This window comes from Durotheca rogersii, assembly GCF_024521655.1.
Source record: "Durotheca rogersii strain YMJ 92031201 chromosome Unknown GGS23scaffold_12, whole genome shotgun sequence".
Taxonomy (NCBI): Eukaryota; Fungi; Ascomycota; class Sordariomycetes; order Xylariales; family Xylariaceae; genus Durotheca; species Durotheca rogersii.
This window is the reverse complement of record NW_026251243.1, coordinates 777,191-801,339: the sequence shown is the minus strand read 5'-3', so window position 1 is coordinate 801,339 and position 24,149 is coordinate 777,191. Positions and strand designations below refer to the sequence as shown.

The following is a 24,149-nucleotide window of genomic DNA, read 5'->3' as shown; positions in this document are numbered from 1 at the left end:
AGGAGCAGGCGGCCGCGCTGCCGGGGCCGGCGGGCCGCGGCTAGGAGGGCGCCCCGAGCCCGTCGGCGGGAGCGAGCAGCCCGGGCAGCAGCGGCGGCGGCATTGTTTCTACCCGCTCTCGCTTCCGCTTCCGGCTTCCTTCGATGGAGGGTTCCGCACACGGGTTCGCCCGTGCTGGCGAGGTCTGGCGAGAAGAAGAAGAACAAGGCCGACATACCTACCTAGCAAACCGCTGGCCGTCGCCGCGCCCCGTGAGGTAGGGGCGGCGACTCGCCTCTGCGGAGCGGAGCACGCGCCCCACGGGACGTTCGCCGCTCCGGCCGGTCGGACGGGCGGCGGCCGGAGGGGGGGAGGGGCATCTGTCTTTCTAGGTTCTTCGAGATTGGCATCTGTACCTAGGTATCCTATAAAAGAATTCATCAAATATAGGTATAACCGTTACTATTTAGACCACTTTCCCTATCTCTTTCATATTCGGTTTCTTTATAGTAAGTCTCGGACGGGATAGCAGTCTGCATCGAGCTAGTATCTACTCAGAGGTATAATAGCACCGAGGCTAGAGGGCTATACAACCCCTATAGGCGTACCTATGTTCCCGTTCCCTAGTTGCCCGGCGTGTGAGCGAAGTCCTGCTTCTACGACGCCGGCGGCACAAAACATCACCAGTATCTACGCTTCACTTCCCAAAGGCATCTAGACTCTTACGCTCGGGGTAGCGGTTGTAGGAGTGCCAACGAGGGAGGGATGTTTACGCTACGATCCCGACGCCTGCCCAGCTCCTTAGTTATGGCATGTTGACCGCGAACAAACCGATATCTATAACAACCCTTTTCATCCCATACCCAACTGCTAGCAGCAACTACTCATAGCCCGACGCAGGCAGGCTATAGGAGAGCTACGACCGCTGAAGAAGACGACGCCAAGTTACGGTCTACCGGCACGGCGCGGCACGGCGCGACCCGCTTGTGCTGACTTATACTACTATGCCGACCTGCCCATCTGGGCTGGGTCGACCCGAAGATGCGAGCGGTATAAGACACGCAGCGAAATATTGGCCGACTCGCCGAGACCTGGGTGACATCTATGCAGAAATAAAGCCCTTGCGCAGGGGAGACCCTCAGACCTAGTGGCGCCTCATTTCTCGTACACAATCTTTTCGTCCAACACAATATACCTAGTCTCCGAGGCAGGTTCCGTGAACTTATTAGCCGGCACGGGAGATGTAGACGTCTTGACCGTTGCCCACCTAACAATAACGCCATGCTATCCAACCTGTATACCAGTATATGCCGGGCATAGGCAGCTATGCCAAAGCACTGCTAGCAATGCCCTGTTTCGAGGTCCTTCCCGATGTGTTCGGACTCAACGGACGAGAGGCACTTCTCCGAGGTAGGTATATGCACACACGTGTGCGCCGTGCTCTCCTATCATATACGGGCTGAACGAAAGTAGTAAAAGCAACGCGTCTGAGCATGATATCAGATTAGTTGCTTACATATCCCGAGAAGCCTCAACACGAGAAGGACTTGTATACAAGCTTCAACGGGACAACTCGTCAGGGAGGAGTGTGCGTCTACGACACAAAAAACTATAACCAATCCTAGGATAGCCAACCTATCTCGTAGACAACCGGGGTGAGAGTCACGAAATTACAGGATCCCCAGTAACTTCTTTTTTTTTTTCGCTGGGGCAGTGAATCATGACTTGCCTCTTACCGTTCACGAGACTAGATGACGGCTCCAGATACAACCGGCTACGAGTGATAGTCGTACCTACTTGGGTCTGGCAGTAACCAACCGTCCAGGACGACGGACGGGGGTTTGGGCGGGAGTCCCTCCGCTGTTAATACGGAGCGTCCCTTCTAGGCCATGCGCATTCGTAGTTCTTGGTCTAGGTCTGGGTGAGAAAAGCCGGCGCAATCACACATCGGCTCTACAGAGTCGTTTCCGACACGAGGACGTCAACGATAGGTCGGCCGCTTTCCGAAGATGACACCCCCCAAACAAGGTGGTGAAGCGAATTTGCGATATGGATTGTCGGCCAGGAACCTTTTTCTCGTCATCTGAGTCGGCCGGGCGAGCCGGGAAACTCCACCGTCAACTGGATCCCAGGTAAGGTCGCATTGCGGTCAGGTTATCGCCCCGGGGGGCGGATATAATGCGGGTTGACGGGGACGAGGAGGGAGGAGAGCTGGACTTGGACGACGGATCCTTACCCCGTTGACGATAGGCAGGTAGATCCTCGCAGGCAGGGCACGACCCTTGCCGGCTACCTATCCTGGGCCAGTCAGGTAGTGAGGAATAATACAGGTACGTCGGATGCGGCAGATATATAAAACATATATATGCATGCTCCGCACACGAAGATAAGTCGCATTTCCCATCCCATCGACCGAATTTGCCATATGCAGAAGAGAAAGAGAGGCCCGTACCCAACCAAGACGGTCGTCTGGTTTTCCCGCATCGCTTCTTTGGGTGGGAGGGGAGACCGGTCGAGAGAGAAGATTCGGGGTAGCGGCTGGACCAGACGTGTGACCCTCTCATTCATCTTCAATCTGGTTCCGTAGCAATGCAGAGAGCTGCTTGCAGCGGTTGGTGGCGAGACTGCTGTGATTTCGCATCCGATCGACAGATGGTAATTCTCGAGAATCCTATCAGGTCGAGATGCGAGATGAGAGGGAAAAGGAGGGAGGGACGGTGGCGAAAGGATGGGATGGATATGCAAGTCAGTAAGTAGTTAGCATCTCCATTCGCTCGTCGCTCCGCTTCATTCACCCATCCCCTCGACGGCCGCCGCCCTACGCATTCGAGCGCAGGAGGCCGCAGGAGGCGTCCGGCCGGTCTGCTGGACACACGTGTATGGGTTTGAATCGGGGATGGGCGCGCCACGGCTGTCCGGGAAGGGGGGGAAGACGGCGATTGGCTGCGGGCGGGAGTGCGGATTGCGTTGCGGGTGTATGTGGTATCGCTGGCGCGGCGTATGGTAGAGAGGCATGTGGATAGGTATGTAGGTAGGTAATAGGAGGTAGGTAGGGAGAGGAGGAGGAGGAGGAGGAGGAGGAGGAGGATGCGGGCGAGATTTGGGGGAGGGGGAGCGGGAGGAGGGGGGGGGGGGGCAGGAGGAGAAGGGAGAGGGGTGTAGGTAGGTTCGGGGTTGGTCAGGCCACGGGACGTCATGGGACGATCATGCCATGCACGTTATCCCGCCATTAAGTAATGCGACGGTAGGGCAAGTACAGGATACCTACCCAGAGCATGTACGCGGCGCCCGGGTAGGTTAGGTGCGTATGGTGGGCGGCCAGGGTGTCGGAGGTACCGAATACCTACATCCGGACGTACCTGTCGACATACGATGTGGTTGCGTAGTCTACAGGTATGGAAGCAACCGCCTGAGAGCAGCCGTTGCGAAAGCGAGGGAAGGACCGGCGGAGAGCGAAGAAGGCTATGCATCCAGGTCCCTTCGCATGTACATGCCTGCCTTCAATGTTAGGTGGTCTACACAGGTAGTGCGCAGGGCAGGGCAGGGCAGTTGCGTGTTGTAGGTAAGACGTGTTGTGAGAAGGCCCGTTTGCCGGTTAAACCCAATAATGGCCCTACCTTTATATAGGTACCTCTATAAGTATATACATGTATATATAGAGAGAAAGGGGAGAGAGGGGGGAGAGAGGACGAGAGAGAAGTCGAACGATACGGTGTACGCAACACTTGTAGGCATCACTTGTTGTAAGCACCGCTTCCACGCATTACTTACAGGCGGCGAGTTGGCGAGGAATAACAATCGGAAACCGACAAGTACCCGAAGAAGAAGGGGGGAAAAAAGAACGAGACAAGAGAGATACTCGCGAGGGGGCTGTTAACAATCGAGTCGTCACCATCGCCGCATACACTCACCCCTAATCCCGCCTATAACCACATATTCCACGTATATTTACGCAATACACACCTACCTGCGTTACCACCGACACGACAACCCAGCACATTCGCGCTTCGAGTACCTGTACACGTACCTGGGGCTAGGTACCTGACCACCGACACCTATACGTGTACCCAACGCGCACCTACACAAGCGGCACGCACCATCCCACGATACACCACAGCGACACACGGCGTCAGCGAGAACCTCGACCGGGCCAATCGAAGCGGCGCGAGGGAACCGACCACTCGAGGACACCGAACCCCTCGCTACCAGATCCGGATAGCACGTCCCACCGGGGTGGCAGCACCCTGACCGCCCGCTTCTACCCATCCCCCCCCCCCCCTCCATCACGCACACCTCGCACACACACACCACACCCGTGCACGCACTCCATATACGCACCCCATATACCCAAATCCATCCGACGCACCGTTTCGGAATACGCAGAGAGCGTTACACTCTGTAGATAACCTACCTCTCCTAGGCGACGTAGCTATCGAGGGCACATAAACGGTGGCCCCCCACCATGTCCGGTCCTGACCCCGCCCCCGCCCCCACCCTCGCCGAAGGGCAGGAGAAGATCATCCTCGCCATCAACGCCGGCTCGAGCTCCGTCAAGATCTCCGCCTACGCCGCCCGCCGCGGCCGCGAGCCCCGCCAGATCGCCGAGGCCCAGGTCAGCGGCCTCACCGCCCCGCCCGCCCGCCTCACCTACACCCGCGGCGGCAAGGGCGCCGGCGTCCGCGTCCGCGACGGCGAGGAGCTGCCCCCCTCCGACTCCGACCGCGGCGCCGTCACCTCCCAGGACGAGGCCTTCTCCCTCCTGCTCGCCGTCTTCGTCGACGACCCAGACCTGCCCGAGATAGGCTCCGCCGCCGACATCGCCATCGCCTGCCACCGCGTCGTCCACGGCGGCGACTACGCCCACGCCGTCACCATCACCCCCGACGCCCTGCACCGCCTCGAGCGCCTCACCGACCTCGCTCCGCTCCACAACGCCACCTCCCTACGCATCATCCGCGCCTGCACCGCCGCCCTGCCCGCCTCCGCCCACAACGTCGCCCACTTCGACTCCCAGTTCCACGCCAGCATCCCCCCCCACATCTGCACCTACCCGCTCGACCCGGAGATCGCCCGCAACAACCAGCTGCGCAAGTACGGCTTCCACGGCATCAGCTACGCCTTCCTCGTGCGGGCCGTGTCGCGCTTCCTCGGCAAGCCCGCCGACGCGCTCAACCTCATCGCCCTGCACCTCGGCAGCGGCGCCAGCGCGTGCGCCATCCGCGGCGGCCGCAGCTGGGACACCAGCATGGGCCTGACGCCGCTCGCCGGGCTCCCCGGCGCGACGCGCAGCGGCAGCGTCGACCCCAGCCTCGTGTTCCACTACGCGAGCGACGTCGGGCGGCTGTCGCCGGCGTCGACGCGCGAGCTGCACATCTCGGTCGCCGAGGAGATCCTTAACAAGCAGAGCGGGTGGCGCGCGCTGACGGGGACGACCGACTTCGGGCACATCGCCGCGGCGCGCGCGTCGGACCCGGCCTGCAGCCTCGCCTTCGACCTGTTCGCGAACCGCGTCTGCGGCTATGTCGGCTCGTACTACGTGGCGCTGGGTGGCGAGGTGGACGCGCTCGTGTTCGCCGGCGGCATCGGCGAGCACAGCGCCGCCCTGCGCGCCGCCGTGGCCGGCCAGGCCGCCTGCCTCGGCTTCGCGCTCGACGCGGCGCGCAACGAGGCCGGCCCCGCGGCCGGCGACGCCGTGACCGACGTGGGGGCCGAGGGCGCGCGGCACCGCACGCTCGTCTGCCAGACAGACGAGCAGTACGAGATGGCGTTCGGCTGCGCTGGGAACAGCGAGCTGTGGGCGTGATCGGGCTGCTGCAGGCCCGGGGTTGCTGCTTCGCCTGCTCTGGGCCTGTTCCCGCCTACATGCCTATAGCTGATAGTGACATATGGGCCGGGTCTAGGCCGGGTCAGGTTCGGTCAGACGGCGCATTGGTAGGTTGAGCGGTGTCGGTGGCGGGAGGCAAGGGAGATCATCAGCTTTACACGGGTGCCCGGGGTCGTTTACAGGGTTCAGGGGTCCCGGCAATGACATATGCATATACGTATATACGTCCATAGAAGCAGTAGAAGAAGAGGATATGTCAGTTTTACGTGCGGTATTTTAAGGGAGGAAAGGGAGGGGGGCGGATGAACTCTCGAGTTGGATGGACAGTAATGCGGAGTTTTTCTAAGGACTTAATAGAAAAAAGGGTCATGTAGGTATACAATCGAGTCGGGTAGTTATAAACGAGGTCATGCGACAATGCCATTGGCGAATTAGCATCTTCCCGTTTCCCTTGGAGAGGGGGGATTTTTGTTTCTTCGCTTTCTCCTTCTAGGACAGACCGAAGACGTGTCGGAGCGCATGGTAGGTAAGAAAAAGTAAAAAAAAGAAATTGAGGCAAAAAAAAAAGACAGGCCTACCTCCTATAAGCCTGTTGTCCTGGTTGGCCGCGCGAGGACATGATCGCCGCTTTACTTGCTCAAAAGACGGTCGGGATGGATCTTCCGGCATGGGGAGAGGGAGATGTAGGTAGAGGAGGGAGCGACAGGGAGGAGCTCGGTGGTGTAGGTGCGCGTCGCATTTGTCGAGCCGGAAGGGGGACAAAGCAGCAGAGCCAGGAGGGGACGAGTCGCGTCGGTCGAGTCGTGGCAGAGGCGACGAGTGGGCAGCTGCAGCGCGACGGGCTGGGCTGTGACGAGAGAGAGAGGGGAGGATGAGGAGGATCGCGGCGAATAATCCAGACTCCCGTCCCCTCCTCTTCGCTCGTTCACGTCGCTCCGCGGCCGCGTCGGGCGAGACGCAGTCAGCACGGCGCAGAGAGTCGAAGCAGCAGCACGCTGAACACACGACACACGCACTTATCGCCGCACTCTGCACGCGCCCAGCCGGCCAGCCAGGCTGCCCGCCAGACTGGTCGTCGGGTGTTCTGGTCGGTAGGTAGGTAGGTAGGTAGGTAGGTATGTGTGCGCAGGATGTCGACAACAATGCGCGCGCACGTGCACCCTCTCTTGTTGCCCTCCTCGGCCACACGCGGAGCGCATTTCCTGCGCCGTCGGCGACGCAGCCAGGCCGCGAGGGCGCGAGCGCCCAGATGTCTCCCATCCATCCATCCATCCATCAATCCCTCCATTCCGCCCCTCAGTCTAGAAGCAGCTGCCGTCGCATCGAGCGACCGCACCGCCCAAGCCCAAGCCTAAGCCCAAGCCTAAGCCCAAGCGCATGCCCCATGCCCCATGCCCCATGCCCCCATGCCCACGCCTGCTGCCCCGTCCGCACGCCCTCCTAACTCGGCCTACATATGTACGTAATCGCAGCCCACACAGCGCGCCTCCTCACTGGCCTGTGCCACCAAACCCGTTCGTCGCGAGGATCACTTCCCAACCCGAAAACTCCCATTTCCCATCTTCCCTCTTCCTTCGCCCCCCCGTACCTTGCCGTATCGTCGCATCGGTGGCGGCGGCGCCAGCGACTTGCAGGCGCGCACGTCCCTACGATACATGGTAGGGCACGTACATGATGTGTGGGTGAACGACATGTCACATCCGTGTGCTTACTTACCCTTACCTACCTCTCCCTCCCTCTGTGTGTCTCTTCCTTCACTCTCCCACCGGGGAGCGGAGTAAACTCCGCAGGAGCTGGCGAGGCTGGCTGTTGGGGTTCGGTCGGAGAGGGGACAGAAGCCAAGGGGGGAGGAGGAGGGGGAGGCGGGAAGCTCTAAGCGACCGCTGAGCGCATTGCGCCGCTGCACACCACGATACGTACTTGGCGGGAAGGGAAGGAAGGCTAAGAAGAAGAAGAAGGAGAAGAAGAAAAGCGGCAAGACGGCAGAGACAACGGGGGCAGATAGGAGGGTAAAAGGGGTAAAGACCCCGATGCGGGCGCGAGGGAAGGGATCGTTAGGGGACATGGGACGCTGACCGGCTTCGCGAGCTGAATAAAAGGAAGAAAAAAAGAAAGAAAAAAGACGAGGGAAATAGGCAGGAGACTGAGAGCGAGAGACAGAGCTAGAGACGAGAACCAGAAACATAGACAGAGGCAGAGACAGATAATTATTGCCTATCTATTACTCTACTCATCCCGCCGCGCAGTAACGATGACGATACGCCGCTGCAGAATGACGTCGGAGCTGAGGCGAACGCGCCCGCACAGCACGCACCTTCCTGCCTGCCTACCTACCTACCTACCTGCCTACCTACCTACCTCTACCTCTTTTACACGTACGTAGGCGGTACCCCAGGTACCTCACCTTGCCTTACGGTGCCTTCCTCGCATCAGCACCACCGCCAGGGGCCCTCGAAGGCGGCTGGAGACGGCAAGAGCAAATCGCCACGGGAGAGCAAGAGCAGAGAGAGAGACACACACACAGAGAGAGCGACAGAGAGAGGAGACACGGAGAGAGTGCGTCAGGGTCCGTGGAACCATAGGGGCACCAACCGGAGCCCTCCCCACTGGGGCTCCCTTTTCCCATCCCCCTCCCTCACGTTCTCCCCTAGTCCCAACGATGGGATTCACTTACACATACCTATCTGTCTACCCACACATATCCGTATATGGGGTGTGCGCGTACGTGTGTGTATACACCTACGTGTACACGTCCACACGCAACCCCATTCGAACCCTTCCCTTCTCTGCGTCTTCGAGTCCCGATTCCGTGCTCCAGGCCGGGTACTACTCCACCGCGCGTACCTACCACGTTCCACGCCTAGTAGTAGGTACCTACCTAGCCTACGAGGTATGTACGCATGTCCGTACGCGGACAAGCAGACCCCAGGTGAGTGAGTTGCCGGCCAGTAGCAACACGAGCCGGGGAGGGGGAGAAGGGAGGAGGGGGAGGGGAGGGGAGAGGCTTCGTCCGGTCTATCCCCCTGGCTCCTCCTCCTCTGCCCTCTCTTCCTTCCCCCCTCCCCCTCAAATGCTAGACCCCTGGTTCGACGGGAGAGGAGAGGACGGCAAAACCCGAGCAGACAAGAGAAGAATATGGAGAGACTGAGAGAGAGTGTGTGTGTGATGTGTATGTGTGGTGTGTGTGTGTGTGTGTGTGTGTGGGTGCGATGCTACTCATATGCTATGCTTGCCCTCCCCATCGCCGTGGTACCGAAACGGAGTGGTCCCCGGTCGTACAGCATTGGCTGCCACGCGGTGTATGTGCTTTATGGCTAGGAGTGCCCCCCCTCCCCCCCTCCTCCTCCCCCTGCTCCCCCCGGTGTTTCCCTCTGCAGTGTCGTCGTTACCGTCGCGTACCACGTGAGACCTGTGCCATACACCCTCCCCTCCCCTCGACGGCCCCCTTCTCTCTCGTATAGACGCCCATGTCACCCTAGAGGGAACGGAGAGCGGGACAGTGAAGAGGGAGGGCGGATACTAAAAGGAAGAGGGTGAGGAAGAGGGCGGGAAGCGCTCAAAGACATCAATAGTCACGACCAAGGCCGCCGTGAGGATCATCAGGGTCCTCTGCCAAGATCAGGGGCAATCGCGTAGCCCCTGATCCATGATGGTCCGCCGCCCCGTCCGACAAGCTCCCCCAAGTCCGTCTAGCACATACTCATACACACTCATCCTCCACCTTGTCAGCCTCTGGAGGCCTGACGCCGCCGCGAAAGCTCCCTCGGCTAGCTTACTGATCACTACCTCGATTACGGGCGGATCTGCTGCACAGGATGCCTGTTATTCCCTTGTCGGGTTGTTGGTCGGCCGTCGGGAGGCTGGTCACACCATTCGAAATACGCAAAAACATTTACATAGTACCACTGTTAGTGGTAGGCGAAAAAAAGGCTCCTTTTGTATCATTAAACATTGCGTCTCATTTTTTCGTATGCCACCCGCCATTCTCTTTTCCGGGCGGACGTTGGTATCTAATGCCTAACCCCCCCCACCCCCCCCCAACTTCACGTATATATATGTATATATATATATATACTTGATCAAGTAGAGAAATTGCCGCCCTGCGCGGCGTCGTTACAGACTCCCGATGACGAGTCTCCGGCGCCGATCCGTATGCGCCTGCGAATTAGTACGTGTGAAGGTACACGTATACCCGCCCTTATTGTTGTTTAAACAGTCGCACCGTCCTTTTCCTGAACGAGAAGTGAAAGAAAGAAAGGAAACAAGGAAAAGCCGGCGAGGTCCAGGGTGATGAACGGATCCGCCCCAGCCCACCGCGCCATGAGAAGGAGAAGAGGTGCGACAAAGTAAAACCGGGCTTCTCGATTACTTGCCCCCGCCGCCGTTCGAATATGCAAATTTGGGTAGGTGCGCCATCGTATGCTTGCCACCCGTGGTATCCGTACTGTCATTCGTAGAATCAAAACGCCTCTCCAGACCCAAGGAAAACCAAAACGCCGGCCAGATCGGGACCTGTCGTCCGTTCATAGACCCCCGCAACACGAAAGACAAAACCGTTTATCACCTTCCCGTTTCGTAGGCGATAGGTCCCCACTCGGCATCAGGCCTGTGCCACGCCGTCCCCTCCGCCTCTAGACTGAAAACGTCGAGGCCGACCACGTCAAGCACCTTCTTGACAGGCGATTGCCGCGAGAGCGTCCAGACCGCTGCTGGTTCTCACAGCGACCGGACGACCCATAAGAGGGATGTTGAGGCCGCGCATATCCCAAGCACCGCCTGGAGACGGGAGCGGTTGGACCTCAGCCCCGTACGGGTCCGACTCCCACATCTGGACTTCTCGCGACGGCACGCTGCTGTGGGGAGACGACGACGACGACGACGACGACGACGACTTCGAAGACACCGAGCTGCGCTTCGAAGTCGAAGAGAGAGACGAGCTCTTAGATTTCGTCGAACTACCGGATCTCGACTTGTCCTTGAAGTGGGTCTCGAGATGCTGCTTCATGTTGTCTGCCCGGGTGAACTTCTTGTGGCAGCCGGGGTAGGTGCACTGAACTGCCTTCTCGGCAGTGTGAATCTTGGAGTGGCGAGATGCGTGGCCCGACGTGGTGAAGGTCTTCTCGCAGCCGTGGCTCTCGCGGTACCGGCAGGGATACCGCTTGCCGACCTTCTCGGGGGCGGCAGAGCTAGCCGAGCTGTCGTCTTCGTACGAGTTGGACCGGCTGGTAACGACGTAGGCGGGCCGCTTCATGGGAACCTGGTGATCCGCGGGAAGATAGTCTTCGTATAGCTGCCGCGCCGAGTAGTCATATAGTCCCTGAGGGGTCACGGGCGAGTAGGCGTCATAGCTGGCGTTGGAATCGTACGAATCTGAACGCAGAAGCTCTGGCGTGTGGGGCGGCGGCGATTGGTCGCATGCACTCGGGTAATGGCTAGGCATGTGGTACGACTGGTGACTGGCGTAGGGATCATCGTTCAGAAGGGAGACCTGGCGGCCGGTGGCGTCTCGGGCTTGCATGGTGTGCATTGTGAGTTGTGCGTTTTTGGGTTTCTTTGCTTTTCTTAAGCGCCCAAGAGACCTGGGGTGAAGATTTTAATTGCTAGATCGAGGCTGCCTGCGTCGTGTTGGCAGCCAGGCGTCTCAATTCGGCCAATTCCTAGCAGGCAGGCTTCGTCGAGAATGCCGAAGCTCACACCGCTACGATTGAGCAGGTGACAGGGGAGAGCACGTTGAGATGCGGGTGGGCTCAACTCTGCTCGGGGTACGCGGGCACACTCAATTAAGCAGGCCCCGAACACATGGAAAGCTTTCGCGTCTGGGGCGGATAGCCAACGTGGCAGACACGTATATCGGGGACGCGGGAGAGAAGAGGGGAGGGGGGGTGAGGGAGAGGGAGAGGTGGAACGATGCTCGGCTGCGTCTGGCTGCCGGGTTTGCCTCTCTCTCCGGACGGAGGCGACAGGAGGGGGTGCTGGTGATGGTGCTGGTGGTGCTGGTGGTGGTATTGGTAGTGGTGCGATGCGGGCAACTAAGCTCAAGGCTAAGTAGTAGACGGGCGGAGATTAGCTCGTGCGGTTGAAGAGCGACGACAATTGTGCCGGATATTGTCAGGTGGGATGGGAGGAGGTGTTGGGCGGAGCGTTGAGATAGTATTTGGTGTAGGGGAAGATTGAGAAGATGGGAAGGGAGGGCAGAGAGAGTGAAGCAGCTTTTCGAGAGTCAGATAGGCTGGGGAAGTGTGTTGGTTAAAAAGAAACATGGGAAAGGCATGAATCCCATCGAGTTCCAGTTTCCTCCACACCCGCCAATGTGTGGTGCGGGCAGGAACGTGTACTTGGACAGATGTATGTGCGGTAGGTGGGTGTGGGCGTACAGGAGGTACCATGTAGACGTACCCATGTAGCTGTACCGTGTTCCATGTACCACGGTATCTGTGGGTGGGGCGGATGCCCCAAGACTTGGGACCCACCCTGACCTCTAGAAACCTAGACTAAAAAAGGCACGTACTGCATGGACCGATCCACTGCCTTAGGTAGGTATAGTGTACCTGATGTGTTACGATGGACCGACGGTACGTACCTGGCCGGGCGAACATACAGCATGCCTGCCTGTGTGCGTGCGCACATGTGTACACACATAGGTACCTGCCGATACTCGGTATATTGATTGCACAGGGATGCATGTTGGAGGAGGAGCCCTGGAGAGGGGAGAAGAGAGGAGACCGGTACGAGTGTACATGACCGAGGAGGGGCAATGCTGCCGTGCAGCGCAGCTAACACCTAACATGCCTACCGTGCCCGTGCTACCTAACCTCATCACCTCCCACATCATATACCTATATACACACACACACACACACGTATACCTACCTCCTAGCCAACCTACGTACAGGCGGGACCTAGGACAAGGCGTAAACCTCTCAGGGACCCCACGCAGGGGCCGAGGTAGCTTAAGGAGAGAGCACCGTCCGATCACGACAGGCAGCGGTACATATAATCTCTAGAGTGTGTCAAGACAACATACTATATGTATACGTGTGTGGTGGTGGTGGTGGTGGTGTATACCTACTCATACAAGGTAGGTAGGTATCTTGGGTGCCTACTTTATGTCTGTACGTATCTAGGTATATACCTATACTACCAGACATACACACAAGTCTGGTCGCAGGGGGTGGTTCTGGGCTGACAGGGGTCGGGGTTGCTGCTAACGTAACAAATGGTTCCGAAAAAGCAGAAGAAGCGGGGGCGGTTGCAGATGCATGGGACTCGATGTGTGTGTAGGGTACGGATCTGTACCTGACCGAGTATCTCGCAAGTACCCTTCCCGCATTACCGCCCCCAGCCCGCCCTCACTAATACCGCCAATTCCTGAACGTAGGTATTCGGTAATAATGTGGGTGCGGGTGAGGTACCTCTCGTATAGGTGCCCGCCTAGGTAGGTACATCCACGCCCCCTCCCCTTCTCTACCTACCTAGGTACTTACCTCCCTACCTACCTACTTACCTACCTCATGTATGAGTTAAGTGCATGCCTGCCTAAGGTATGCCTGAAAGAAAGAAAGTCCATGCTCGCAGCTTCTTTCTAATGCTTACCGCATGGAGGGAGGGTGGCGTCTGTGTGGTACTGCTAGGCTAAGTGGGGGGGGGGGGGATGGGATGGGTCACGTACTGAGGTATCTCGGGCGGCCAAGACATCACGCCTAGCTCCCACCCATAACAAACTGGGTACATACGTATACCTTAACCTTGTCAGTATTTATATACGCCAGCGTATGTAATGTAAGATGTAATTAATATCCGCGGGCATGTCAGATGTGGCATTGGTACCTACTAGCATGCTTTGCCTGCGTAGATGTAGGGTCGGTACGTGTTCTCCTGTGTACGTGTATCTTGTTATGAGGTAGGTAGGCTGGCAGGCTATGAGTAGGTGTGTGCATGCAACGTAGGCAAGCGATTTGTGACAACCAGGACGAGAACGGATCACTTGTCAGCAGGTGGGTATTCTAGAACGTCGCCAGGACCTCTGGATCCTCGGCTATCTCGAATCTCCCACCCAGTCCTCGTATACGAAAACCATGATAGGACGTCTGTCATCGAGATGATGCCGAGATGGGCAACGAGTTCGGTCGAGAGGCACGATAACGTTCGCTCTAGCAACTCGGACGCGACAGGAGAACGGGCAGCCTGACTTGGGTGCTGAGGAGAGACTTTGCAAACTGTGCTCGCCGGGTCGAACTCAATTCCCTCTTGCTTGGACCCTCCTCGGGAGGAGGACGAAAGTGGAACTGACTCGCCGTACCGTAGCGTTCCGGGATAATGGTTGCCGGAAAGCTGTACCTAGCTGTCCCTTGGGGTGGCCTCAGCTCCCTTCTCCCCTCTCTCGCCCTGGCCGTCCTGGTTGATCCGTCCCATGCGAGCACGTCAAGCTTCCAACAACAGCATCGATGCCACCCTATTGCACCGTACCTAACCTACCCCCGCTAACCTGACCTAAATACCTACCTACCTACCTACCTACCTCCTACTACTAGGTAGGTAGGCAGGCAGGCAGGCAGGCAGGCAGGCAGGCAGGCAGGTAAGTACACCCGCCTACACCGATGGCATCCCGCCTACCTACTCATACCTCTCGAAGATGTGTCAGGTCGGGTACCCGAGGCGTCGGACGAATGGCACGGCCGGGCCGCGTAGGCGTCGTCCTTGTCGGCTCTGGTACGTAAGCGACCTGCCGGCTTCTTTGCGGCCGGGTACGTACTGGTGATCAACAGGCACGTTTACATGTTGCATTGCTCGGATCTGCTTGCTAGCATATCTCGCTTGGCCTTGGGGTGCGGCGTGTCTGCTGTTGCTGGGGGGTTTGGGATGCCAGCGTTAGATCGATCGTCGGGACCCCTGAACAGCATTCCGCGCATGCTCCCGTCCGCGGCTGGGCAGCCCGTGCCGTCTTCTCTTCGAAGCCCGCGTACGGGGAGAAACAAGACTCCTCGGGCAGGCTGCCAGACAGCTGTTGGTTGGGACGACCCGGGCAGGCCAGCTCGGTAGCTAATCAGGCAGGGCGCAGACCACGACGCCGCTTTGCGAAGAAAGATTGCAGGTACCTACCCAGGTAAGCCAACGTTAGGTAGCTGACATGACCACGGGCGAGAGGAGGCAGGAGGAGGTACCTCAGCTCCAAGTCCGGTAGGGGTAAACGCACCTAGAAAACGTACATACCTGCCCCCTACGTGCCTATATGTAGGGTATTGCGCCAACGTCTACGTGACGTAGGTGGCCGGTGAGGCTACGGGCAGGTACCTTCAGATCGGTTTACCTATGACTGTACTTGCGAGCAGGAATGCGCTACATGCGTGCCTTTCCTTTTGAGGACACCGGACTACCTACGTCGAGGTACCTTGCCTAGGTTAGGTAGGAAGTAGGTACTGAACCCGGGTAGGGTTGGCTTGTATACCTAGGTATTACATGCCCAGGCTGGCAGGGGAAGCACCTCGAATCCCACTATAGACATCAGACATGCACATAGAGAGCCTCTTCGATCCCGTCAAGGGTTCTCTCCTCTGCTGGAAACTCTCCACCCTGAATTCGCCGTATACCTACCTAAGGTATCTACCTACGTATATGGGGAGGTACCTTGCCTGCTTTACTATTCCGGCCAGGGCTGCGAGGCACATCGAGTAAAAGGTACCTACTTCAGGGACCGGTATTAGCGTAACAAACTCTGGGCTGAATAAACGGAGCAGCGCTCAGACACCGGGGAGCAAGACAAAGATGCGTACCTGTAAAGTAGTCGTCCCGACTCGTCCCCAGGCACGCTACCTCGAGGTACTCGTCTGTCTACCCACACCGGCCTGTCGCAAACGGCACACCCAGGTACCTGTTGGGTGGGGGGCTTGGAGAGATCTGTTGAGGGGTCCTCCTAGCGGCGCCGCCCTATTCTCTTCGTTTCTTTGTTCTGGCGCCCCGATCTGGGCTTCCGCCCTTCTCCCCCTTCTCCTCTTCTTGCCTCTATTCAGTTCTACGTTCGAATGCTGAAGATCCCGCCCACCCAGGGGCGGACCGGTGAGCACTGCATACGACCACCTCGACGTATACGGGGCGAGAAGAGTAGAGGTGATTAGAGGAGGCAGCTCTCTCTCTGTGTGCAGGATTCGCTCAGCGGCGCCAAGCAAGGCTGCTGCGTTACGCACGAGATGTACATACATGGCCGGGGTACATGGGGCGTCTGGCACGGGTACATGGCGGAGAGAGCTTGGGTGACACGCGAACCGTTTATGGCATTCTTCTCTTTGCAATGCTGCTTTTTCAGAATTCGATGCTTCGCCGTCCCCCTCCATCCACTCACCCACCACCATCTCGATCGCGAGACATCCTGTTCCCCTACGTGTGGACACAGAGCAGATAGCGCACATTAGCCAGCTTTACGTTCGGGTCTTACAGGACGCCAGCTCGGCAAGTCCATCGATGCAACCTAGGTGTTGCCAGTCGTCGACTCTGTTAAGGGTTCCCCTCCGGCCCCCTCCCGTCCTTCTTCCCTCCCTCCCCCCCCTACCTGTACCAGACCCGACAACGTGGTGACACGAAGCGTATGCGTCGGAGTCGAGCGTCGGGTCCTGACAGAGCGTAAGGAAGGAAGGGAAAGAATTAATGAATCAAAAAAAAAAAAGGAAAAAAGACAAAAGATGCGTATCTGGCCGAGAGGCGGGCCAGTGATGCCGGGCCGGGGGATCGGCGCGTGTAAAAGAAACGGGACGAAACAGGGAGAAGGTAATGATGTCATGCGGATGGAAAGTAGGAAAATAAGAAAAACAACGATGCCATCTCGAACGGATCCAGGGTGTGTAAAGCCAGCAGGGAAGATCGGGAGAGGAGGGGAGGGCAGGGGGGCGCGGGTCTACCAGACCGGATACCAAATCGCGGCGGCGAGCGGCGGCGAGTGCGGGTGCAAAACGTGCGTGGATAATGCGTGTATATGTGTATACATAGGTATGTATGTGTGTGTGTATGTGTATGTGTAGATGGGTAGGTCTGTGTATGTCTGTGTGTGTGTATGTGTGTGATGTGTGTGTGAATATAGGAGGTATGCCTGCATGGGTTTCGGTTGAGAGTAGCAATTGCTGTCTTGATGGCCCCCGAGCATTCTGAGGCGGGATCGAGATTTCGCAAGCGATCGAACATCGACCACCACCACCGCCGGTGCCCGCCTTGCTGGAGGGCCGCAGCGAGAGACCCGCCTTAGAGTGCTGTGGATCCCCCGGGCAAGGGGCCGAGCTGGAGCTACCTCCATGGTACCTCTCCCACTCCCAACGCAGAGCACAAGGCCCCACATGGGATGGGCATACGACGTAGTACATGCTCGGTACCTAACCATGGATACTAGGGAACGGCAACGCCTTCGCTTGGAGCCTCCCGCCCGTCCCTCACGCGGTGCTGCTTGTCCTTCCTCTCTCCTTTCCGCAGGCGGGCCCCGGCCAGGGGGACAGCTTAGGTAAAGAAGAAGAAGAAGAAGAAGAAGAAGAAGAAGAAGAAGAAGAAGAAGAAGAAGAAGAAGAAGAAGAAGAAGAAGAAGAAGAAGGGAAGAGACTTCTTCACGAAAAATTTTAAATAAATAAATAAAAATTAATAAAAATTAATAAAAATTAATAAAAATTAATAAAAATTAATAAAAATTAATAAAAATTAATAAAAATTAAAAGACGGAAAAGAACCGGGAAAAAAAGTCCTGACGCAACGACAGAGAACAGGCTCCGGGCAAGCCGTTACGGCATCCACGGACTTGCATTCTCTCTCCTCTAATCCGGATCCAGGCTAGGCGCGCCAGAAACCCAGCCTGATTCCATCACCGCAGACACCACGGGGCTGTCAGATTACATAACAAGCCAGCACTACTTACGTAGCACGCCCACGCCGTCGCAGAGGAGAGGAGAGAGAGGACAGTACGCAAAACGGACGAGCCGCACAGAGCGGGGTGGACATCTTGGTGCGATCCCACGGTGCGTAGACACGTCCCGGGACTGTGCTGTGCCGGTATCAGCAAAACTCCCGCCATCAACTGACCAAAATTCAGGGTTCTTCAAGCACGCGCTAACGAGCCCCCCTTGACCCTGCTGATACCGAGCAACAGCCCTGGTCGCGATCCTTCTACACATTCTTCATTTTTTTTTTCCCTTCTATTTTCCCCCTGGAAAATCGGTATTATCTCGCAATCCGGCGGGCGTGGCCGGGCGTGGCCGGGCGTGGGTATGGCATGGGTACGGCATGGTTACGGCAATCCGACCAGTTGGCCTCGACTACGTGCTTAGCAGGTTGTCGGCGCTACTACCTAGCAGGAAACAGGAGGAAGCGAGAGGGCCCGGATCCGTGCATCGCTCCCAAACCCGACAGAGCCAGAGAGAGATTCGATAAGTACGACGGCCCGGAATGGCCTGCATGCACCCAGATCAATCAGATGAGGCGAGATCAAATGAAATGGGACAGATAGAATCCACGATCCCTCCAATCGCGCCAACGACCAATATTCCAATCTGCCAGTGGCAGCGGCCTTCCTGGTCTTCCTCGAGTTCTCGATCCGGCCACTAGCGACACAAAGATCGAAACAATGTTGGGCAATCGTCGATGGCCGGCCGATCGTCAGCACATTGGTGGGCACCTCACAGGAACACCCCTCTGGCGGCGCTTGGCGTTGGCTTCGTATCGCGCGCAGGGCTGGCCCATCACTTATCTCTCTCGACTCGGAGAGCGAGCGGCCAGGGGTTAGAAGGGCGGAGGGCCATGCATGCTCCCCTATGAGTAGATGCGACTTTCATTACATTCCTTCTTTTTTTGGTCTATCGATGATCGGAATTCTCATGGCATCTGGCGGTCTGAAAATACTACCTACCTCTCGCTCCCATCGTCGGGCCAATCGATGGGTATCTCCACGCCTCTCCCCTACCCATATAATAGTGCGGGACCCTGGGACGATCGGAGGTTTTTCTCCACGCGCCCAGCCAACCCCGGCAACCTCCTCTCGAAACGAAAAGACCGAAAAGAAGAGGATAAAAAACAATTTTAAAAAAAACTGAAAAAAAAGGGAAGAGGAGGGAGATGATGCTAGTTGAGAGAGGAACTAACTATTTGGGTAGTTCCAGACATTTGTCTCGTTAGGCCATGTCGCTACAGGCACCACTTACCTGCTACCAATGACAGCTTCTAGGCATGTTCGCAAATGCCGCCGAGACAAAAGAAACCATCATCCCAGAGGCAGCCCGAGAAAAAAATATTCGGCATGTCATCGTAATCTAGTTGGTCCGCCTCCGTCCTGGTGACCAGAGTAAATATTTATTTGCACCTATCGCATGTGACAACCTCTACATACATACATACACGCACACACATAAACGCATACAGCGAACACATAGCCAAACTCGACTACAGAGATTTGGCTGTGCGGTGGTGTAAGCCGCTAGAGATAAAAGAGCGCAATTTAATGCCTGGCGATACCGCGACGTGGGTAAGGACGCTGGCGAGGGTCGACAGGTGCGCTTAGCAGCCGGAGGGAAGCACATATGCCATACGCGCGCGCACGCATGCACACACACACACGCCGACGGGTTCTAGAGAGACCACGATGACGCAAATGAAATTTGGGAAACCCTGCTTGGACTGGTGACGAAGGAGGCGGAGAGAAGAGAGGGAGAAGGGGGGGGGGGAACAACCGGAGCTTTCGATGGTCAACTACATCGTACACTTATCGGCCGAGGCTCCGAACGTCCGCATCCTTGGACGTTCATCCACGCCCGTGGCTGAGGTTTTGCTGGGCTGCCTTGTTTCCGGCTCGGCGGCCTTGGCCAAGGCAGTTGGCGATTCACACGCCCCGAGGTCATCGTAACGAGTCTTGGAAAAGGCTTGGTTTTAGGGGCCCAGGCCGATTCTTCTCGATGCGGTCTGGTCCGTTTGCGTCGCCTATTCTCTCACCCCCCTCACCCCCCCCCCCCCCCCCCTCTCTTCTTCCCTCAATACGTCCTGGTGCATCGCCAGAGTCTGGATCGATCTTGTTGCCTGACAAGTCGCCCGTTTCGGGGATTACCTCTCGAACCAGTCAGGCCACGAGGTTGGACCCGGATGGAAGAACCCCGTTCAATACCGAGCAAAAGGCGGCTTGCGCTGCCCAGCCAGGAGTTCCAACCCTGCTCGTTCCTATGCACACAGCCTAGACTCTCGTCGAAGGGGGGGAGGGGACCGTCGAAGGCTATGCGAAACGTTCGAGCATCAGTCGATAAGGAAAACGAGCGGAAAAGTCGTCGCAAGCGAGGAGTTATCGTGATCTGAATCCCATCTTATCCCCACACCATCCTACTACGACAGCTTTTTTTTTGGTTTGTTTTTTTTCTCCCGATGGTCTTTAGAAACTGCATGCTACCTCACACCCCTTGCCAGGTTCTTTGATACCCTACCGTACATGCCCTACTTGCGTACATATGTATGTACAAACGGAACACCGCCGTCTTACCTTACCGGATCTCGCTGCCTCGGACGATCGCCTACATACTGAATCAGGTGTACGTTATCTATGCTGCCCATCCATTATCGCACAGGATGACTCGCGTTACAGGGAAGTTTGACCAGGGTACGCGCACGCAACCTCTTCTCCGGGTCTTACATGGTATATAACTAAAGAAGGGTTATACGTGCGTGGGCGCGATAGGGTGGATGTTCTAGATGGGTAGATACAACCCACTTAGCACATATTCAAGATTCCGTTAGGGCACAGAGACGCACATATCCACGAAGAATAATCGAAAGAGAGCAAGATATACAGGAGGAGAGAAGATGAGAGAAGCGCAAAGAAAACGACGAGCCATTAAGAAGTGGGTAAAAGGTGGTGGTGTTCGTAGGGATCACCACGATACGATGCAATAAGACAGGCAGACGACCGAGGCCAATAGGAACCGATCCAAATCCGCCCAACGAGCGAGCCGCGAGGTAGGTACTGCAACGATGGGACTGGCATACACATACATATACGCACGCACGCACGTACACGTACATACGCATACGCATACGCACATCTACGCGTCTACGCAGACATGCTGGTTGCTCTGTGGGTATAGGTAGTAGGGATCTCGCCTTCGCCCGCTCTCCCTCCCTTTGCCGCGCCCTTTTCGGGTTCCTACGCTACTACCGGTTCCAGTCCGAACTGCGAGTCCGAACCGCTCGACGTATGCAGGTCGGCAAGGCAAGCCTAGCCCAGGGAGAGGTCGTCGGCAAGCCAGGACAGGATAGAGGGGGCGGATGGGATGATGATGAATCAAATGTTTTTTTTTTCCTCTGCCTTTTCGCCCCCTACCCTGGCTCGAGCCGACATCGGTCGATCCGGAGGCGTCCGTGACGCTGGGTGAGTGGGAAGTCCCGGAGCTCCGCGGCCGTGTCGACCCGATTGACGATATGCGCGACAGCCGGCCGTCCCGCAGGGGCACCGCACGGCAGGGGGGTATGGTAAGGCGGCACAGTAGCACCCGTAGTGTGCGTTGCGTAGCGGGCGGTGGCAGTGGTGGCAGTGGTGGCAGTGGTGGATAGGGATGTAATAGTCAGCAGGTAGGCAGCCGGCCAGCCAGCCAGCCAGCCAGCCAGCGATACCCGACCAGACGCGAGGCCATACCGGTCTGGGGATAATGCGTGGCGGGCTTCTTTCGGTTCTATTTGCGTCCCGCTCTACCGGGTATGGCTCGTATTCAGCGGGAGCTGAAAAGGAAGAAAAGCAGCCCTACGGGCGGCCCCCCCCCTTCCCTTCCCTTCATCCTCCTCTCGTCCCCCATCCCCCTTTCGGCGAGTGCAGTTCTGTGCGTGGCTCAGGCGAGTGCCTGTCGAGATGGCCTCGGTAGAACGAAAGTGCACAGGCGAGTAGAGATCGTGGGGGGCGAGACGTGGGCAAACTAACCGACGAACGGATATTACCTACATTACACCCTGTCCTCCACCTTGCCCTACTCAGTTCCGTCCGTCTGGTCTATCCCGTCAACCGGCCGGGACTCGGCATGGAGGGTCCGTTGGGAACTCCGTCTCGTCTCGTCCTGCTGTGTACCTACCTACTATACACTTAGCTGCCTCTTGCCGAAGGCTAGGGCGAGGTATAGACCCTCGTCGAGACTCCGTCGATCCGGAAGAAGCCAAATCCAAAGCCAACGAACCGGCCTCGGCGTCCCATAGGCGCGCATATATGTAGGTAGACACACACACAACACACACACACACACACACACACACACCCGCAGACGTCGACGCACACACACTAATTACATAGTGGCTATGTAGCTTAGCTGTAATCCTGTAATCCGTCTGCGATGCAGCCCGGCGAACTAACTGACTCGACAACAGCTAACCGACCCAGACGAGTCTGTCCCGGGCGACGGTCTTTCGAGCCGGCCGGACCCAGGTGAGAGAGGTGTAAAAAAGCCCTGGTTTTAATACTACGCCGTAGAGTTACGTTGGGTAAAGTCATGATATGATGGCGACGCACGCACACACGCACGCACGGCCGAACGTACGAAACGAGTAGCGACCTAATACCCCGCGCGAAGCCACCACCTTCGCGCTGCTCTCCATACTCCTTACTCGCCTACCTTTTGCTTCACCTTTGCTGTGCCGTGCTTTGCCGGCCTGGGCGCTTGGCCTCGTTGCCTCCCTCCTTGCAAAAGGACCAGCCCCAGCTGCGGTCCACCGACAGCCAAGCTACCCCTCCACGTATGGGAGGCCGTCGGATCAACCGCTGCCTCGCGAACCCCCCCTCCCCCGTTCCCTTCCCTCCCGTCTAACGAAGCACCTCATCTCTCGTGCTTGTCTGCTGAGAAGCACCCTACCTCTCTTGGCAGGTGTCGCAAGTTGTTTGAAAAAGATTGAAAAAAATTGAAAAGGTGTCGTACGTCATAAGGCGAGACAAGATGGGATGAGGAGGGGAGGGGAGGGGAGGGGAAGGGAAGGGGGCGATCACCGTTCCGCATGTTTAAGCAAAAGAGGGTAGGCTACTTGAACCGCGTACGAACCAGCTCGGCGGGTGCGCCGGGGATGCATGCACAGGTGAACGACTGAATGGAGGGGTCTCGAGTGAGGGAGAACCCCGACGTTAGACTAGCATCGCGGTCTCGAAGTAGACCTCCGTAGAGGCGTGACACCGTTATACCTACCCACCTACCTACCCATCGTGCACCTACCCGTCGTACGTTTCTTCCCGCGGGCAGACCTGCACCCTGCGTGTAGGTAAAGCCGATAGGGGACGCCCCAAGAACATTGGCGAATGGATGCGGCACATATCGGCCGGGAAAGGGGGGGGGCATACCCCTGAACCCTATAACAACCACGTCCCCTATTTACCGCTGGTACCACCTATTACCACGGCTGCTATTGCTATTAATATTATTAGTATTATCACTGTCGCTATTGCTATCATGACTACGGTCGTCATCAAGGCCAGGCCGCGCATCCTACGCGTAGTTAAAATATGCCTCGGTAGATAGGCAGGGTAGATATGGAGGCAAGATAGATAGAGGCGGCCGCAATCAGCCGACGGTGAGCCGCGCCGGCCGCATGCCGCCATCGCATGTACGCATGCTGGCTTCCCATGCGCGAGCAGCGATAGTCTCGTCCTCCCCAACAGAGCAACACACTTGCGCCTCGGTCCGGCAGCCGCCTCTCGATCGAGAGACGCCTCCGCCGCCCAACAAGACACCGCTCTACCCAGGCGGGCAGCGCGGAGGTCCTCCGGCGACACACGCAGACGCCGAGACAGCCACGCAATGTACGAGCACTCCCGCATCGGGACGCGCGCATATACGCGCGCATCACGGGACGGCATCCCCAAGCGGTCCGCACATTGTCCCGCGGCACAGCGCGAGACTGAGTTCGCATCGCGTCTCGACACACACACACATACGCCCACCCACACACACGCACCTACACACGTCCCCCCCCCCCTCCTCTCCGGCGTCTACGAACAGAATACCGGAACCGCGCCCTCGCGCGGCCTTCTTCGACCGTCGGGACCCAGGGACCAAGGGGCCAAGGGCCAGATTCGCCCACCACGACGCCCGGATCGCCCAGATCGGCGTCTCCGCCGCCGCCGATCGGCCGCCCCCCCCCCCCCCCTGCTCCCCCTTTTCACCCTTTTCACTTAACAACGCCCGCACACACACCACATACCTAGGCAGGCAGGCATATACATACCATACCTAGGTATGTACACTTTACAAACACGCTCGCACTCCTTCTTACCCACCCACCCACGCATATGCCGCCTGCGCGCGCGCGCGCGCAGGCACGTCGGCGAGCACGGCCTGGGTCCCACGGCGCGACGCTCCGCTCGCACCCCCTTTCCCAGCCG

General features: G+C 57.7%; 6 protein-coding genes across 6 annotated transcripts; 2 read left to right on the top strand and 4 right to left on the bottom strand.

Moving 5' to 3' along the window:
- Positions 1 to 4,148: 4,148 nt before the first annotated feature.
- On the top strand, positions 4,149 to 5,869 carry GGS23DRAFT_88273 (acetate kinase). Its single transcript, XM_051521370.1, has one exon. The coding sequence runs from the start codon at positions 4,442 to 4,444 to the stop codon at positions 5,780 to 5,782; it is 1,341 nt and encodes a 446-aa protein (XP_051371408.1). The 5' UTR covers positions 4,149 to 4,441; the 3' UTR covers positions 5,783 to 5,869.
- Positions 5,870 to 6,163: 294 nt separating this feature from the next.
- On the bottom strand, positions 6,164 to 7,190 carry GGS23DRAFT_88260 (uncharacterized protein). The gene has a single exon (XM_051521369.1). It carries the CDS (start codon positions 7,073 to 7,075, stop codon positions 6,293 to 6,295), a length of 783 nt encoding a protein of 260 aa, XP_051371407.1. The 5' UTR covers positions 7,076 to 7,190; the 3' UTR covers positions 6,164 to 6,292.
- Positions 7,191 to 7,216: 26 nt separating this feature from the next.
- Positions 7,217 to 8,018, bottom strand: GGS23DRAFT_571388 (uncharacterized protein). Its single transcript, XM_051516575.1, has one exon. The coding sequence runs from the start codon at positions 7,986 to 7,988 to the stop codon at positions 7,512 to 7,514; it is 477 nt and encodes a 158-aa protein (XP_051371406.1). The 5' UTR covers positions 7,989 to 8,018; the 3' UTR covers positions 7,217 to 7,511.
- A 1,431-nt stretch (positions 8,019 to 9,449) lies between these two features.
- GGS23DRAFT_571387 (uncharacterized protein) lies at positions 9,450 to 9,817 on the top strand (the record flags this gene model as incomplete). Its single annotated transcript, XM_051516574.1, has 1 exon — positions 9,450 to 9,817. A coding segment is annotated over one exon (368 nt), but the record flags the coding sequence as incomplete, so codon positions are not given.
- A 541-nt stretch (positions 9,818 to 10,358) lies between these two features.
- GGS23DRAFT_88248 (uncharacterized protein) lies at positions 10,359 to 11,434 on the bottom strand. Its single transcript, XM_051521368.1, has one exon. It carries the CDS (start codon positions 11,328 to 11,330, stop codon positions 10,464 to 10,466), a length of 867 nt encoding a protein of 288 aa, XP_051371404.1. The 5' UTR covers positions 11,331 to 11,434; the 3' UTR covers positions 10,359 to 10,463.
- Positions 11,435 to 16,345: 4,911 nt separating this feature from the next.
- Positions 16,346 to 17,350, bottom strand: GGS23DRAFT_571377 (uncharacterized protein). The gene has a single exon (XM_051516573.1). It carries the CDS (start codon positions 17,146 to 17,148, stop codon positions 16,447 to 16,449), a length of 702 nt encoding a protein of 233 aa, XP_051371403.1. The 5' UTR covers positions 17,149 to 17,350; the 3' UTR covers positions 16,346 to 16,446.
- Between the last annotated feature and the right edge of the window lie 6,799 nt (positions 17,351 to 24,149).

What these genes read in the sequence shown, in the direction of transcription:
- GGS23DRAFT_88273 (XM_051521370.1), top strand. Translation starts at nt 4,442, where the DNA reads ATGTCCGGTCCTGACCCCGCCCCCGCCCCCACCCTCGCCGAAGGGCAG.
- GGS23DRAFT_88260 (XM_051521369.1), bottom strand. Translation starts at nt 7,075, where the DNA reads ATGGATGGATGGATGGGAGACATCTGGGCGCTCGCGCCCTCGCGGCCT.
- GGS23DRAFT_571388 (XM_051516575.1), bottom strand. Translation starts at nt 7,988, where the DNA reads ATGTTTCTGGTTCTCGTCTCTAGCTCTGTCTCTCGCTCTCAGTCTCCT.
- GGS23DRAFT_88248 (XM_051521368.1), bottom strand. Translation starts at nt 11,330, where the DNA reads ATGCACACCATGCAAGCCCGAGACGCCACCGGCCGCCAGGTCTCCCTT.
- GGS23DRAFT_571377 (XM_051516573.1), bottom strand. Translation starts at nt 17,148, where the DNA reads ATGTACTACGTCGTATGCCCATCCCATGTGGGGCCTTGTGCTCTGCGT.